The following is an 18,825-nucleotide window of genomic DNA, read 5'->3' on the forward strand; positions in this document are numbered from 1 at the left end:
CAGGACTTGAACCCGCTTCCTCCGCATTGCACAGCAAACTCTTAAATACGGTACCACTAGGGAAGTCTCTCTTGGTTATTCTTTCAACTTTGTTTTATTGCAGCTTAATGCAGGATATACCACAGTGTTGTTCTGAAGTGATAATTAGGAACATACCCAGGTATTTTCAAATTAGAGTTTTAACCTTGTAACGTGTGATAATTCTATTGAAAGCTTTAGGCAAGATTTTAGCCACAACTAAAAGACCCAACATAACACAGCTAAGATCCAGCACAGCCAAATAAAACATTTTTTAAAGTCAGTTACTTTTCAAATCAACAAAAGTACCATATCCCTTGGCTAGTTCAAACAGTGAATTAGTTTTCTATTGTCCTTTGTTAATCTAGAATCAAACAAACATTCTGTAAGGATCTACCAGCAAAGATAGGAGAAACACATACACATCCTGTCATTCTCTCCCCTCATTAGTGAAATTGTTTTACATATTTCAGTTCTGTCTATATGAGAAAAAGCAATCATATTTCATAATAGCAAATTAGCATATGTTCATAAATATGTCACAGATAGAATCTCTGTATTTTCCTAGTAGCATCAACAACTTGTTACTACCGATATAACCACCCTTCTTTCATTCATTTAATAAACATGAATTGAGGGGCTAGGTGGACCAGGGTTCTGCTAGACACTAAAATAGAAATAGGCTGAACCTAGCAGGATCCTGACTCCTGCTCTGTGGAGCTTACAATCCAGTTGAGCAGACAGACATAGGAAAGGTCATTGTAAGTGTTTTGAAGGAAAAGTGCAGGGTGCAGTAGGAGCTAAAGGTGCATTACCCAGGCTGTGGCTCATTCTGATTTTTTTATTCTTCTTACACTTCAAACCTGAGGAGAAAGTGAGGGTACAAACTACAGTACCTGATGGTATGCGTGTATGTGCTCCATGGACTGCAGCACATCAGGCTCTTCCATGAGATTTTCCAGGCAAGAATACTGGAGTGGGTTGCTATTTCCTTCTCTAAGGGATCTTCCCAACCCAGGGATGGAGCTTTTGTCTCTGGGGTCTCCTGCAGTGGCAGGCAGGTTCTCTATCACTGAGCTACCTGAGTGAGTGAGTGTTCAGTTGCTCAGTCGACTCCAACTCTTTGCAACCTGATGAACTGTAGCCCGCCAGGCTCCTCTGTTCATGGGATTCTCCAGGCAAGACTACAGAGTGGGTTGCTGTGCCCCTCTTCAAGGGATCTTCCAGACTCAAGGATCAAACCCCTGTCCCTTAGTCTCCTACACTGGCTGGTGGGCTCTTTACCACTAGCGGCACCTGGGAAGCCCACTGAACTCCATACATATCTTCCAGGGAGGACATTTTCCAGTCAAATAATCGAGGTTTGGTCTCTCAGTCCATCTCCCTGGAACATTTGCTAGAATGTCTACCGGAAATGTCACCATGCATACCCACACGCTCCCCCCACCCGACCCCGTACCTTATACCCAAATCCCTAAAAAAGAGTACCGAAGTGGTATGGAAGGAATGACCATGTGGAGATAGTATGGATTTAGTTTTTCACTTTTCAAGGGAGTAAGAGTAGATCTGTGATGTCGTTGTGAAGAGTGGAGAGTCAGAGGAAAGAGCAGGGTAAGAAAGCCTTAGCCTTGTGAAGAGAAGAGTTCAAGGTTTAATTTCTTTTGCCTTATCAGCCGCCGATTGTACCTGCTGGAAGAGCAGATAAGTTCAAATGAGTACAGAGCTGGGGAACTGGAGCGCCTTGACTACATTACACTGACCTGGAAAATGTCAGGATAAATTACGGAATGGGTCGGCTAGGGGAAGTTGGTAATTGTCATTTTAGAAGTCTTGGAAAAGGAAATGGCAACCCACTCCAGTGTTCTTGGTGGGCTGCCGTCTATGGGGTCGCACAGAGTCGGACACGACTGAAGCGACTTAGCAGTAGCAGTAGAAGTCTTAAAGCTTTGTGGATACTGAGTGGGTTTTTTGTTTTCTTTGTGCCATCGAGTAGGCACCAATTCGGTGAGGAAGGATGGCTTGTGAGCAGGGTTGGGGGCTGGTGGAAGAATTCAAGGACTACGATCTTAAAATAAGATGGACATCCGCACTTGTCAGTTTAAAATATGTTGATGGTCCAGATCGTTGTGGGAAATGATTTCGGAGCAGCCGTTAACCTTTCCCCAAGCTGCATGTCTTTTTTAAAAATTCAGGATAGGAAGCATTTCCTCTGCGGCTTTGCCTCTTGTTGGCAGCCGGAGGCGCGTGTGTGGGGTCGCCCTTGTGCCGCAGCCCCAGCCGCCGGGCTGGCACGAATCCCGCCAGCATCCGGTGCTCCCTTCCGAGCCCGCTGGACGCGCGGGCACGTACCGCCGAAAAGCGCGCTCCCGCCCCTCGCGAGCGCGCCCTCCCCTCCGCGCCCCCGCCCTCCCCGCGCTCCCACCGCCAGAGCGCCGCTCAGCTGACCGGCGGGCGCCAGACGGCGAGGCTCCCAGCTCGCGAGCGCAGCTGCGGCGACGCGGGCCTCTCACGGCGACACTCCCCCCGCTCGCCCCTCCCCCGCCGGGCACCGGGAGCGGGACCGACCGGGCACGAGCTCGAGGCCGCTTCCCCGGCGCCGAGCGAGGAGCGAGGCTGCGCTAACGAGCGGCGGCTGTGCGGCCATGGGCTCGCCCGGATCGCCCTAGGGCGGGCGCGCGGAGACCGAAGCCCGAGCGGCAGCCTCAGCAGCGAGTCCTCTCAGGCGACGGCGGCGACAGGAGCAGCGCGGCCGGGATGAGCGGGAGCGGCGCGGCGCCCGGCCCGGCCTCGGGTTCCTCCCCGGCCGCCTGCCGCTTCGCGCACTACTTCGTGCTGTGCGGGATCGACGCGGACAGCGGGCTGGAGCCGGACGAGCTGGCGGGTAAGGCCGGGCTGCGGCAGCGCGGGGTCCCCTCGGGGACGCGGGGGACGCTGCGGGGACGCGCGGGAGGCGGGGTGCCGGCTCCAGACAAAGTCAGCTCCCGGCGGCGCTCGCTCGCTGGCCGGCCAGGCTCTCGGGCAGCGGTTTAATGACATTGTTATTTATTCCGCGTGCAGGGTGCTGTGCTGAGCCCGCGGGCGCCCGCAAGCCGGCCCCCTCGCCCGCAGCTGCCGGCGGAGGCGGCCGGTGAGTCACCGGGCGCGTTAACTCCCGGCCTCGCTGTGCTCCCGCCCCCCACCCTCAGCCCGGACCTCGAAGTTTCAGCCTCTGCACGTGACGCGGCGCCCCGACCCTTCGGGGAGGGGGCGTCGGGGGCTGCGGGGCGGGAGTCCACCCAGGCGGCGGCGGCCCGCGGGGCGGGCGCGGGGCGGCCGCGGGGCGGGAGGCTGATTGGACTTCATCCTTGAGTGTTCGCGGTCTGCGCCGCCTCCGGCCTCGGGTTCTGCGCTGACGGTGGAGTCACCTTTTGGAATCCTGTCGATTTGGCAGTATCGCGGGGGCTGGCGAAGATCTTTGAACCTCGGGACTTAGGACGATGCTTTGTTGATACCGCCTATAGTGTTCCGAGTTTCAGGAGTTAGACATTTCCACTCAGTTGGGTGCACCGAGTGTTGTTGCTTGGGTTTTCCCGGAGGGGCATCCTGCGGCCTCTTGACTCATTATTTGATGGCGCAGTGCGGGGCTGAGCTGGGGAGCAGCCGCTGAAAAGGGGGCTGTTAAAGGCTGGTGGTGGAGGGGGCAGGGGTGTGTGCGCAGTGTCAGGAGGAGCCTGGGGAGAAACGACTGATTTCATTTTTCACGCCTGTTTCTTTCTGCTTGCCTTCTTGGGTTCTGAATCTCGATTTTTTTTTTTTTTTTTTAACGTGTGAGACAAGTGACATCTACCGCTTGAACTTTATCTGTGTCAGTGTTAAACACTTAGGTCATAGCCTTTCAGAACAGCTTTTTTGGACATAGCATTCTTGATTGCACCAGTGTGTGTGTGTGTGTGTGTGTGTGTGTGTGTGTGTGTGTGTGTGTTTCTTTTCCTTTTTTGGCGGGGAGGGGGTGACTGTGAAGAATGTATTAAATAATAAACAGTAGTAAACAGAACTATTCAGCCTTTAGAACAATACCCACCAGCTCACCTCTTGGCTAAATGAATATCTTAAGTCAGTTTCACAGCAAAACATTTTCAACAAAAGCTATGTCTAATTTTACTTAAAAATTTTATTTGAAAAGAGAGATGAGTACCAGGCTATGTAAAATTATATATTCCTGTCGTTTCTTCATGTACGTATTAAGAATGGCTTTGTTAAGGGTTACGGAGTTAGAAAAAAGAAATGTTTGGAGAGATTCCTCTTTCAGGATTGGTGAAGGGGTTATTTTAGATTTCTAGAATCCCTTTCCCCCTAAACATTTCCCTAAACATTTATGACACTGAGTCACTTGGAGACCTTCTGTCAGTGGTTACTGATGACTGGAAAAAGCCTGTATTTTTTTCTTCATCAAGTCTGTGTGCCTAGTAAAGCTAAAACAGCACCTGTAAGACCTGAGTCTCTTTGGGCATAGTGCGAATGGCTTTAACAAAACAGTAAAAAAAATTTTTAATGCATTCCTTCAGTAAGTAGTTTTGAAAGCCTTTAGGTGTAGATTGTGTTCTAGGCACTGGGCTCAGCTGTAATCAAAGCAGTCAAAAAAATCACTGCCATCATAGAGCTTACATTGTAGTGTAAAGAAACAATAAACATATGTAGTTTTGTCAGAGGTTATTAAGTGCTGTGAGGAAAAATACATCTGGGAGATGAGAGTAGAGCAGTGCCAACAGAATGATGGAATTTGTAGGGTTGTAATGATTTTAAATAAGATGGTTAGGGAAGGCCTCGCTGATAAGGTAATGTTTGAAAAGAATCCTAAAGGAGGTGAAGAAGCTGGCCATGGGGATTGTCTCAGGGAACAGCATTGTAGGCAGAGGAAACAGCATGTGCAAAGACCTGAGGTGGAAGACTTCCTAGTTTTGTGGTAACAGCAAGGAGGCCAATACTGAGTAAGAAGGAGAGTAGTAGCTGTCATCACTGAGAAGAAGTTAGGGCTTCATAGACTGTTAGACTTATAGATGGGAAACCATATCACTAGGCTTTGAGCAGTGTAATGAGATATGATGTACTTTCTAAAAAGATGGCTATGGCTGCCATGTTGACTGGACTATATCAAGGGCAAGATAGAGGCAGACCAGTTAGGAGGCTCTTTTTCACTCTTTGAGGCAAAAGTTGTTGGGGGTTGAATCAAGTTATGTGGTTAGAAGCTGAGTATATTTTTAAGGTAGAGCCAGCAGGACTTGGTGATGAATTGAGTATGGTATTCATAATAAAAGAAAATGATTAAAAAAAAAAGACTCCAAGATTTTCTCTCTAAACAATTACAAGCACCTGTTTACTAAAATTGGAAGTCTGATGGAGAAGCTGGCTGGAGAAGGTTAGTTTAGCTTTGGGCATACTAAGTTTGAGGTTCATATTAGATATTCAGGTAGAAATACCAAGTAGGCAAGACATCTGTCAGGGCCCCTAACTTTATTTTCAGGTGTAAGTTGAAAGCCTTGAAGTTAAGTGTTGTCACCCAGGGAGTGGATGTAGATAGAAAAGAGAAGAGGCTTGAGGCTTGAGTCCTGGGGATATTGCAACATTCTGAGGGAAGAAAGATGAGGTGGAAACGACCAAGGAGTTAAAGAAATGCGGCTAGTGTGACAAGAGGGAAACAAGAGAATGTAGTATCATGAACCCAACTACCAACTTCTTAACTTTTTCCACAGAGCTACATTTAGGGATCAGGAAACAAGGCTGGTGAGTTAAGCAAATTAGTCACAAGGTTGTTTCTGTTTTGCTGCATTAATTTCAGAGTTAATGATAGTTAGGTTTCTGTTTTACTTTTCTGGAACTAATCTATTTTTATCCTACTGTTTCTTAGCAAGTTGTCACCCCACCTGTAGAAGGTCTTAATTGACTTCTATTAAACATAAACCAGTTGCTTTATAGACTTTTTCTTAACATATACATATTCCTAGAACTTATACTTTGCAGGTGGGGGGTCATTATTATCAAATGAAGGACACGAACCATATGATGAAGTAACAGTTACATAGACAGATCTAATGAGAAATGAGATCTTGTAATAAAGTGATCTGGGCTTTACCTTGCTTTTTAGACACTCCTCCAGTAAAGCTTTGCTTTACCAACAGTGGAAAAGACTTCTTTCATCTCATATAGGTCTTTTAACAACTGAAAGTAATTTAAATATATATAAATTTAAAATATGGAAGTCCTAGAGAAGTGTCTCTCTCTATATGTATACTGATACAGCAGTATTGGGCTTCCCAGGTGTTGCTAGTGGTAAAGAACCCACATGCCAATGCAGGAGACATAAGAGATGTGGGTTCGATCCCTGGGTCAGGAAGATCCTCTGGAGGAGGGCATGGCAACAGACTCTAGTATCCTTTCCTGGAGAATCCCATGGACAGAGGACCCTGGCGGGCTACAGTCCATAGGGTCGCAAAAAATCGGACACAACTAAGTGACTTAGCATGCATGCACGCACAGCAGTATTGCCTGTTGTTCTTCTCTGCCATGTCTTAGCTATTATTTTTCTCCTACTCACGGTGTATTTTCAAGATCTATTTGATCCATAAACAAAAATGTCCCTAAAATGTTAAAGCAGAAATATTTAAATTTCCTTTAATATTAAAGATAAGATGTTTCAGACTGACTATTGCATAAAGAAGAAAGGTGTAAATAGAAGTCACTGGAATTAGTTGATGTGAAGGGAAGTAGGTATCATTTTGAAATTTTCCTTTATGTCTCTCATTTCCTCTAAGACCAAGCTGTAGGAATTTATGTGGCTTGATATACAGCAACAGATCTTTTAGGCAGCGGAAAAATGAAGGATATAATTAGACCTTTATTCAAGTAACGTAAATATGCAAGGCCCCAAATATTCTTTCCCCCAAGAGGGAAAGAAGCGTCTTTGCTGCTCTCTTTCATAGTACCTTGTACAGAGTGTTTAATAAGTGAATATAAAGTTTACAAATGAGTCTGCAGATTGTGTGGGACCAGAATATTCTTAAAGCTTTTCCATGGTAGCTTGGATTCAGGAATGCTGATAGATATGGAAGTCTGATGGGTGAGATCCTTGCCTTGTTTCGAGATCTTCCTTGGTGCCTCCAGCTGTTTATTTTTAGCCTTGGTATCTTGGCTGTGGTTTAGAGCTTAGAGGCAGTGCAGACCATGTTCTGAATTCAGATATAAAATTTTGTTAAAACTGACAGTATCATGCTGCAGTAGTACTGGAAGGGACCGTAGACATCATTTAGAGTGGAGAAACGAAGACTGAAGAGTTTAAGATCTCAGAGATTCCATTTGATCAGAGCAGTCACCAGACTAAAGCCTGGTGGTTCTTTTTTTTTCACCCGTGCCACTCAGCTTGTGGGATCTTACTTCCTCAACCAGGAACTGAAACCAGGGCTCCAGCAGTGAGAGCAGCAAGTCCTTAACCAGGGAATTCCAAGTTTGGTTGTTGTAATGCACAAAGCTGCATAGTTATTTAAACTCAAAAAAAGATGAGCTTAACGTGAGTTCTGCAAGCATTTCAGGATTACTCTCAATCCAGACTGAATATCATAGTCAAGGCTGTGCTAAAGTCTTTTAAAAACCATGGCCAGGTATACAGGGATGGATGGGATAGGAGCTTCCCTGATCTGACCACAATTGGTAGTGCCTCAATTGTTAACTTTACTGACATCCTTGGTCCACAGTAGATTATGTTTGGGAGTTTGCAAGGTCTGCCCTGGTAACTGGGGGGCTGGGGAAGGAATAATACAAGGATCAACTTCCGTTCGAATGGGGCCAAAGAAGATTGAAGGTCTAATTGCTGTGGTGTAGTGATACTTGATTTTAAAAATCCACTTGGGATAAAATTCTTTGTAGTGAAATTGTCCCAACAGTGAGGGGAACTAAGTCCTAGGGCTCAGGCATCTACTGCACTGGTTCATGCAGGGCATACCAGCATAGGGAGCTCAGAAGAGCAGAGAAGATGAGATGGTTAGGAAAGAGGGCAGGAGCGAGGAACATAAGTGTCTTTGGAGGAGAAATAGTAACAGAAAGGGAGAGAAAGGGGATGAGAAGATAAAAAGGAGGCTGGAGGAGGGCAGGTACATAGTATCCAGTGCTGAGGAGCTGAGACAGACTGTCCTGACATTCCTGAGTATATTCTTTGATTTGCATTTCCACTTCTGGTCACAGACACTCTTGGAGTAATAGAAGTAAATGTCTAGAATACAATGCATTGTTAGTCATAATTTTTGTTGAACTCCATATGGAAGAAAACATTTTCTTCTATAATTTATTAGAGGGTAGAGGCAATTCCTACATAAGGTACTTCAGTCAACTGTACTTCAGTTTTAAAAAATAGGTACTTTAGGAAACAAGTGCTGTGTGTCCAAATCCTTAACAGTTTTGATTAGGCTTTGGATTAATTATTCAGTGTTAAATGCTTACAGTGTGCCAGGTTGAGGAGTATATAGGTGACAGTCACTGTTTTGAAAGATCTACAATAAAATAGCAATAATAAAATAGCTTTCTGCATGCCAAGCACTGGCTAAATGCTTCATAACTATTACCTCATTTCATCCTGACAACAACCTTAGGAAATGGCACTATTTTCTCTATTTTACAGATGAGGAAGCTGAGGCTAGAGAATTTAAGTACTTTGCCTAGGTTCATATAAGAAGTGAGAAGCCTGAATTAAAAGTCTGACATGATCCATCCATGCTTGTAACCTCTACATTCAATGCCTCCTTCATAATACATACTGTATCACACAGGTTATAAATTCTGCCAGTACCCTACATGGATAACCTTATAATCCAGTATGATTGTTGTTTAACACCTCTGTAGAAAAAAGGTGTTAAGAGGGAGAAAACTAGTCTTTATTACCTTTAAGACCCGACCTGAAAAAAAAAAAAAAAGACCCGACCTGGCTTGTCTCCTTGCAGGCAGCACTGCATGCATTCTTTTATTCATTTATCAAAACAAAAATAAAAAAAGAAGATTATATATTTGATACTACACCTGTTCTTATTAATGAATATAAGATATAATGGACGTATAAGGTATTTACTGCACAAATAAAAACACTACTTCCAAAAAATGTTAAGCCTTTTGTTCTTCTTATTGGGTTTTATACCTATCTTTTCTTGGCATAAATTACCTGTCCTTAGATAAGTTTATACTTTTTAAAAGGAATGTTGCTTGCTTATGAAACCTTGGCTGGTGTGGCTGTCAGTACAATTGTTAAAGCTGTATGCACAGTCAGAAGCTCAGAATCTGGTCCTGGGTCTGTTATTTAGGACAGCTCTGGGTCTCAAGTGTTTTTATATATGGTGAAGGGTTGAATGAGGTACTTGGTTTATGAATTTACCACTCCTCTCTTTACGGGTTGGAAATTGTTTTTGAATGAAAAACTAACTGTATCAGTTTTTTAAAAGAGTAATCCTAAATGACATAGAACGTGAAGACTGAATATACCCCATATTTCACATGAGGATTGAGTAATTATAATCTCAGCCACAAGGAATGGAAAAAAATAAGTTAGTCTGTGCTGTGCAGTTTTTTAGTAAGCATTTTGAAATGTTAGCTCATGCGCGCTCAGTTGTTATCTGCATGGACTCTTAGAAATCCAGAGATCTCTGTTTGAAATGACCATGTTAAGTAATCTCTAAAGTCTGTACTCTAGCAGTGTGAATGATACTGCCAGTTCTCCACAAAATAGCCAGTGGGATCTTAGAATAATTTTTTCCTTTTAAAATTCTTCAGTAACTGTCTTTGTATTCAGATCAAGATTAAGATTCTTTATTGGTATCTTAGTTTATTCAGGCTGCTATAAAAGAATACCATATACTGGGTTGCTTATAAACAAGAGAAATTTATTCCTCACAATCCTAGAGGTTGGAAAGTCAAGATGAAGGTGCTGGTAGATGAAGTGCTGCTGAGGTCCTACTTGCTGGTTCCTAGATGAATGTCTTGTATGAAAGGGGTGAGGGTGTGTCTGAGATCTCTCTTATAAGGATTATGTATGAATTTCATTCACGAGGACTCCACCCTCGTGACCTAAGCACATCCCAAAGGCCCAAGCTCCAAATACCATCACATGAGGGATTAAATTTCAACATAGGAATTAGGGGGGTTCAGTTCAGTTCAGTTCAGTCGCTCAGTCATGTCCGACTCTTTGCGACCCCATGAATCGCAGCACGCCAGGCCTCCCTGTCCATCACCAACTCCCGGAGTTCACTGCGACTCATGTCCATTGAGTCAGTGATGCTATCCAACCATCTCATCCTCTGTCGTCCTCTTCTCCTCCTGCCCCCAATCCCTCCCAGCATCAGAGTCTTTTCCATTGTGTCAGCTCTTCGCATGAGGTGGCCAAAGTACTGGAGTTTCAGCTTTAGCATCATTCCTTCCAAAGAAATCCCAGGGCTGATCTCCTTCAGAATGGACTAGTTGGATCTCCTTGCATTCCAAGGAACTCTCAAGAGTCTTCTCCAACACCACAGTTCAAAAGCATCAATTCTTCACCACTCTGCCTTCTTCACAGTCCAACTCTCACATCCATACATGACCACTGGGAAAACCATAATCTTGACTAGACAGACCTTAGTTGGCAAAGTAACATCTCTGCTTTTGAATATGCTATCTAGGTTGGTCATAACTTTTCTTCCAAGGAGTAAGCGTCTTTTAATTTCACGGCTGCAGTCACCATCTGCAGTGATTTTGGAGCCCCCCCAAAATAAAGTCTGACAATGTTTCCACTGTTTCCCTATCTATTTCCTATGAAGTGATGGGACCGGATGCCATGATCTTCGTTTTCTGAATGTTGAGCTTTAGGCCAACTTTTTCACTCTCCACTTTCACTTTCATCAGGAGGCTTTTGAGTTCCTTTTCACTTTCTGCCATAAGGGTGGTGTCATCTGCATATCTGGGGTTATTGATATTTCTCCCGGCAGTCTTGATTCCAGCTTGTGTTTCTGGAATTCCAGTCCAGCATTTCTCATGATGTACTCTGCATAGAAGTTAAATAAGCAGGGTGACAATATACAGCCTTGACGTACTCCTTTTCCCATCTGGGACCAGTCTGTTGTTCCATGTCCAGTTCTAACTGTTGCTTCCTGACCTGCATACAGATTTCTCAAGAGGCAGGTCAGGTGATCTGGTATTCCCATCTCTTTCAGGATTTTCCACAGTTTAATGTGATCCACACAGTCAAAGGCTTTGGCATAGTCAAGAAAGCAGAAATAGATGTTTTTCTGGAATTATCTTGATTTTTCCATGATCCAGCGGATATTGGCAATTTGACCTCTGGTTCCTCTGCCTTTTCTAAAACCAGCTTGAACATCAGGAAGTTCATGGTTCATGTATTGCTGAAGCCTAGCTTGGAGAATTTTGAGCATTACTTTACTAGCATGTGAGATGAGTGCAATTGTGTGGTAGTTTGAACATTCTTTGGCATTGCCTTTCTTTGGAATTGGAATGAGAACTGATCTTTTCCAGTCCTATGGCCACTGCTGAGTTTTCCAAATTTGCTGGCATATTGAGTGCAGCACTTTCACAGCATCATCTTTCAGAATTTGAAACAGTTCAACTGGAATTCCATCACCTCCACTAGCTTTGTTCGTAGCGATGCTTTCCAAGGCCCACTTGACTTCACATTCCAAGATGTCTGGCTCAGATTAGTGATCACATCATCATGATTATCCGGGTCATGAAGATCTCTTCTGTACAGTTCTTCTGTGTGGGACACAGATATTCAGTCTGTTCACCTGGTTGGCAGAGCCTTTCCTAATCTACTCTCTGCCTGTCTTTCCAACCTTTTTTGATTGGAACAGTCTTTCCTGTTGCATTGGTTTTCTTAAAGGTTCTTTAACATGGCAAGCTTCTCATCTCATGACCTGTTTATCTTTTGTTCTCTCCCTAGAATCTCTTCCCCTAGACCACCATGGTCTGTTATAATTATTAATATTATGTAAGACATGTTTATAGTTTTAAAATCTCAAGCCACATTTAGAAAAGTAAAAAGAAACAGGTGATATTAATTTCAGCAATATATTTTATTTATTTCAACATATAATCAACATAAAAATTATTCGTGAGATAGTTCACATTCTTTTTCAAAATCCGGTGTGTATTTTATGCTTACAGCATATCTCAATTGGACTAGCCACATTTCAAGTGTTTGGTAGCCGTGTTTCAAGCGTTCAGTAACCACGTGGGTCAGGTAGCCACCTTTGCACAGTGTAGCCCTGCATCTTTGCAAGATTGGGTTCTTCCTGTTCAGATTTTTGCACAAGTGTTGCCTTCTCAGAGTAGCCGTCCCAGCCCATCCTATATAAAGTTGTGTCCTTCCTCTCTCTCCCTGCCCAACCCTTGCAGTCTCCCTGCTTTATTTCCACATTATTTATTTCCAGGTATATTGTACTTGACATGTCAATATTTCCCATTCAATTGTCGGCTCCTGGAGGGCAGGACCATGTCTTTCTTGTTTAGTTTTGTATACCCAGTGACTAGATTGTTTGAATAAATGAATGAAATCCCTTGAGATGGGCTTTCCTGATAGCTTAGTTGGTAAAGAATCCACCTGCAATGCAGGAGACCCTGGTTTGACTCCTGGGTTAGGAAGATCCCCTGGAGAAGGGATAGGCCACCCACTCCAGTGTTCTTGGGCTTCCCTTGTGGCTCAGCTGGTAAAGAATCCACCTGTAATACAGGAGACCTGGGTTCAGTCCCTGGGTTGAGAAGATCCCCTGGAGAAGGGAAAGGCTACCCGCTCCTGTGTTGTGGCCTAGAGAATTCCATGGACAGTTTAGTCCATGGGGTCACAAAGAGTCAGACATGACTGAGCAACTTTTGCTTTCACTTTCACCCAGTGGGTAGATTGTTTGAATAAATAAATGAAATCACTTGAGATGGATAAATATAGAACTTTTCTTTTTGTTACCAACAATAAAAGTTAGTATATTTGGTTTATTTGTGGGTTTTTTAACCTCTAAAGTCAACTAGCGTTTTTTGTTGTTTTTTTTTTAAATAGGAAACTTGAAATTGATAAAAAAGCAAGAGAGTAGAAGAATGGTTAATTTTTTAAAAGGTCTATGTCAGTTTTGTGGAAGGCTATTAAAATTTCTTATGTTTATAATATTTTTAGTCTGTTCCTTTCCTCTTGAAATAAGCTATGATAGGTAAATAAAATTAATAAACCTTTTTTAAAACACCAATTTTAAGCAAGCATGCAGATACCAACAAATCTTTGATTTTTTCCTCTAAGCAGACAACATGTCTTATTTATTTCTAAACTAGTGCCAAGTAATGAGCACATAAATGGTGAGTAGTGTTCCTGAAGTTTCAGAAAGTGGCTGTATGAAAGAACACTGATAACTTCAGTTGTGTCTTTAGAGGGATACTTCAGGAAATTGCGTTCCATTTCCTTCTTTGTGGACATCCACATCGGTTTTGGGCCTGGTCAGCCAGGACAGTTCTCTTTTTCTATAAAGTTTAATCCTTTGTAATTTTTCCCCATTTATATTTTGTCTTTATTGTACCTTGTATAATGTTCTCTTCTGCCTGAGACTTGACTTTTTAAGATTTAATAACCTCTTAGCCAAAGATTCCAGAAATTTTCAGTATGAGGCTACTTTTCAAATAGCTACTTTTCTACACTACTTTTCAAACAGAATGCAACAATAGCTGTTTTATTGTGAGGAGATAAGAACTGAGAGTTCTAGGAATAAAAATGGAAATGTTTTATGTACTGCTGAGATAGCACATCATGAGGCTAGAAAAATATGAAACAGTTGCTTTCCCCTTCATTCCTGCACCTTTCCCAAGAATCCATGATTTTTACTAACTTTATTCTGAATAAAATATTGTAACTATTTTAATTAATGGATTTCTTAAGTTAGTGCCTTTTATTTTCCTTTCATAAATTTTTATACATCACTGGTGTAGAAAGTTAAGTTTGAAATAATGCTTTTTTAAAATAACTTTCAAAGATACATGCTAGCACTATTAAGTCAGAAGTATCTCCAGAAAATCCCCTTTATATAATGAAGCTGTGAAAATAGCTAATGTTTATTGGGCCATGACCTTTGATGATTTATAAATATTATCTTGAATCCCCACAATAACTTGAATGTATTACTGTCATCACTTTATAGGCGAGAAGGCTGAAGTTTGGTGAGTTGCTGCCCAGAGTCACAAAGACAGTAAAGGCCAAAGCTGGAGTTGCATCCTGGTGGCCCTCTTCCACTGTGCCCTGCTGCCCCTCGAAGTCCTCCAGACCAGCTGTCCTCAGCTGCTGGGTGGTGACATATTTCCAGGCCTGGTGGCTGTGGATTGGGTCACAATTAATTATTAATAATAGTTGAGGACTTTCTGGTGGTCCATTGATTAAGAATCTGCCTGTCAATGCAGGGAATACAGATTCGATCCCTAGTCCAGGAAGATTTCATGTATCATGGATCAACTAAGCCCGTGAGCCGCAACTACTGAGCACGTAGTCTAGAGCCAGAGCTTCGCAACAAGAGAAGCCACTGTAGGGAGATGCTCTCGCACGCAACAGAGTAACCCCTGCTTGCTGCAACTAGAGAAAGCCTATGGACAGCAATGAAGACCCAGCGTAGCCAAAAATTAATAAAAAGTAGGTGAAATACTGAGGTTTTAAGTGGTATTTTTAAATAAGTGGAATTAATTCAATATCTGCCCTTTAATGATGTCATTCTCACTTCCATTCCTATGTGCTTTTATTAAGTGGTGGAAGAGAAAGTTGGCGTTACATGCGCTATACCAGCAATTGTGAATAGCCCTACACAGGATGGGAAATCTATCTTGTTAATGCTACCACCAGGCTGGTTATTCATGAGCTGTGAATAGTTTCCACATATTTCTATTCTATTAGGAATACCATTGCAAAAGTAGTCTGTTTGCTTCCCTTCCCCGTAGATTTTTTTTTTTAATTATTCATAGTTCAAGGACACGTAAGGGAGTATGTTTTTGAATTCTTCATGCTGATCTAGATTGTTTCTTGATACTTTTCTCAATTATGAAATGTGACAGTGTTTTTCTAAAGAGCTTTCTAAACTATAGGATAAAAATATGAGATATAATTATAATTTTAGAGTTGTAGAATTTTTTAAGTTCAACCCTGCTGTGGACTAGTAGGGTCAACCCTTAGATACAGCTTGTAGACCTCTAGGTTTTAAGTATGAAACCCAGTTTAGAGATATTTTAAGTTTTTTTTTTTTCCTATATCCCAGAGGCCTTGTGATGTAAATCCATCTGTCTGGCGTAATTTTCTGGTGCTCTGGCCGAAAGAATCCAGGTTTCTGCTGTGAAGATCTTGTTTTCTTGTCCTCTTTGTCTCCCTCTTTTCTAGTACAAGATACTCCTGCTGTCATTTATTTAACATAGGAAAGTATTCTATAGTTTGAAGACATATCATGTAGAACTGGTGTCTAAATTAAGTTTCAGATAGTCATCATGGCACAAGTTTGCTCACAGGCTAGGTTTTTGTACTTTTTTCCCCCAATCCCTTCTTCAGAGATCACCCTTATTTTCACTTTAGTCCTCATGAACCTGCTCTTTTGGTTCTTTTTTTCTGTAATAATGGGGAGAAGATTTTTTTTGGCAAAATTTTTTATTGTCATTAAAATCTCATAGTGAAGAAATTCTAAGGTCTTACTGAATCCTCCAGTTACCTTCATCCTTAGCAGAACAAGGAGTGTTTATTATTTTCTTTTTGGCTTCACTTTGTGGCTTGTGGGATCTTTATTCCCTGACCAGGGATGGAACTCCAGCCCAGCAGTGAGAGCACCAGGTCCTAACCACTGGACTGCCAGGGGATTCCCAGGAGGAATTCTTATTTCCCACAGCTATTCAGGTTTCATACTTTCTGTTTCTAGTATCCTTTCCATTTCCCTCCTTTTTCTTCCCTCATAGTCCTTTGGGAAAACAGGGACAGTCTGCTAGATCAACAATATTCTTTCTATATATTAAAATTATATATATTTTTTCTCCCAGGACTAAAATAACAGAGATCGTTTCCCTATAGGCAGATGAAACATGATTGTCATAATCATCCCATAATCTCATACAATTCCCAGACATGGAAGTCCTCCCTGTCATAAGACTCAACACCAACATATCAACTGGAATTCCATGAGAATAAGGTATTGACTTTAATAAGAGTAGTTTGGGCAGTAGGAATTTAGGACTGTAGTTGAGTTTGATCCCTGGGTTGGGAAGATCCCCTGGAGAAGGAAACGGCAACCTACTCCAGGATTCTTGCCTGGGAAACTCTATGGACAGGGCAGCGGGTGATAGTCCATGAGGTTGCAAAAGAGTCGTGTCGACTGAGTGACTGAAAACAACAACACATGTTTGAAGTTTCTGGGTGATGCACTTCTAACACCACATTTTGTTTTACTTTCTTGGTTAATTTTCTTCACTTTAAGTTTAACCCTAACTTTTAAGGAAATTTAAATGGCTGGGGTAACGAGATAATAAATTGTTTAAAAATATTTCCCCATCTATGTCAAGTATGTTCTTTTTCTTAAGAAATAAACTTTTGTCCAGATTTTAAAATATTCTGGCTCAGCTCCACGGAAATGAGCTTTGGTACTTGACTGTTCGCTTTGTGCCATTGTTCATTAGAACAATGACTGTGATTTCACAGTTTATTAAAACAAAAGCATTGGTACCACTGAGGTGATTTGATTATGCCAGAATTGGTTATTTTGTTTAGTTGTTCTCACTCCTGTCTGGCAGTGCTTATTTTTCCATTGGCAGCCCTGTTGTAATTCTATTTTAAATAAATACCTGAAAGCTGTGTGGGCTCGAATATAAAATCTTGCGTATTCCTCACAGTGAAGGGTTGAGAGGCCTCATTTACTGTGAAGCACTAGTAAGCCGTCTTGTCCCTGGTGGAAGGAGCCACTAGGGAGAGAGGTAAAGTATGTGTGTATAGAGGGTGGAAGGTGATGGAAAACAAAAAGTTAAAACCGTACTTCTTATTCCAAAATCTTATTTTCCTGATCTTGCTGACCTGGTACTGTTACCCTGTCTTCTGTGTGGAACACAGCTTTGTGGTTAGAGTGTGATGAATGGTACAGAGATATCCAGACAGATGCCCTAGATCCTGGAGTCCCCACAGTGATTGTGTGAGAGAAGTCATTACAGAGTCTCCTGTACAAATGTCACACCTGCTGAAAGTCTAACAGAATCGTATTCACTCTTCCCTGGAATGAAATCTCCTGTAACAGAAATAAAAATGTGGCCATAAGGTCAAGACGTAGACATATTTTGTTGAATCATTAGGGAGTAGAAGCCTTGCTGTGAAATGTCTGTTGACATGTATGCATATTTAGTATTTATTTCTGTGCCCTAGTGAACCAACCCTGTTGAATAGATCAGGTGACAGCTTTTATCTGAAAGTCAGTCTTTGAGGGGCAGCTGAAGCGTGGGTGTGTAAGTGTGAGGGATTGGTGTTTTTTTCAGTGTCGGGGAAAGAAGTAACTTCTTAAATTCCTTGCTCTTAGAAATAAGGAATACTTTCATAAAATTCAGATTTGCTCTGGGACTTACAAGAAATGGTTGTATTATTTTAGTGTGTGTGACTGAATAGTTTTTTAATGTCTTCTGGAATAATGAGATATAGGCTCCTCTCAAGTGTGGGAACTGTTTTGCACCCTGTTCCCCTGTTTGCTGACCTCTGCCTTTTGACCCTGCTGCTTTGTGACGAGATTATGGGCCTTTGAGCTTTTCACCAGTCCACCCAGACTTATGTTTCGTTATACAGAAACATAAAGCTTTAAAGCTTCCTTAAAAGGTGTTTTTAGAATTGAGGCGAACATTCAGATTTAATTGTGGGCATGAGCTTTTGTAAATATTTTTTCCTTGAAATGTTTGTTTTTTTCTGTCCAAAGTATTACATGTTTTTAGTAGGAACTTTAAAGTTTTGTGGATATGTATATGACTAAATATGGGGTTTTTTTTTTCCCCTTAGGAGTAAAGTGTCACAAAGTAACAGTGTGTATTTAGGGAGAGACTTAAAATTCAAGTTTTCTAACTTAAGGGAACCAAGGGAGACCCAGCTGTTTGCTCTCCATTGTTGTCTTTTTAGGCACGAGAAGTTAAAAATCTGTATTCAGAGAGTGTTATACAAGAGCAACAAATCAAATATTTCCAGAGAGAATCAATGCTTTTTCACCTGCTTATCTTACAGTAAATACTTTTTAGACACCTTGCCAGATGCCCAAAATAGAGAAGGAAGAAAATCAGGAACAGACAAAAAGAGATAAACTCATTTAGTTTTGCTACTTGTTTGTAGTTAATGTGATAGATTTCCTTTTGTTTTTTGAAAGAGGGTAAATTTAGTGTCAAAAATAAAGGTTTGTTGATTGTCTGTGTATTTTATTGTTGTTTTATATACTGTCTTCAAGATTATCCAGAAAACTGTGCATTTGCTATGTTTCAAACATTGTTGTAAGGCTTTCTGAAGAATGTCTGTTTACACGCTGTCCGAAAGATTTATAATAATGAAGCTTTTGGATTTTTGTTTACATGGCACTTTCCTGCTACTGAATATCCTACCAGAAGTGAGGATAAGCAAAACAATTGACTTGAGATAATGAAAGAGAAAAGTGCTTTCTTTAAAAAAAAAAATGTGGCTTTTAAATTATAAAAATAATGTATGTTCAATTTAAAAACTGAAGTAGGTAGAGGATTGTATTAAAGAAAACAAACATTTATTATCCCAGAGGGGTGGAATTTAAAATAAGAATAGAAGTTCTGATT

At 41.8% G+C, this 18,825-nt stretch overlaps 1 protein-coding gene across 1 annotated transcript in view; it reads left to right on the forward strand.

Moving 5' to 3' along the window:
• The first annotated feature begins 2,772 nt into the window (after nucleotides 1-2,772).
• DENND5B (DENN domain containing 5B) overlaps nucleotides 2,773-18,825 on the forward strand; it is a 223,163-nt gene continuing 207,110 nt past the window's right edge. Inside the window, exon 1 of the mRNA XM_068970701.1 lies at nucleotides 2,773-2,899. Coding sequence (XP_068826802.1) covers nucleotides 2,773-2,899 — 127 coding nt within the window. The remainder of the gene's footprint in view (nucleotides 2,900-18,825) is intronic.

This window comes from Capricornis sumatraensis, chromosome 4 (assembly GCF_032405125.1).
Source record: "Capricornis sumatraensis isolate serow.1 chromosome 4, serow.2, whole genome shotgun sequence".
Lineage (NCBI taxonomy): Eukaryota > Metazoa > Chordata > Mammalia > Artiodactyla > Bovidae > Capricornis > Capricornis sumatraensis.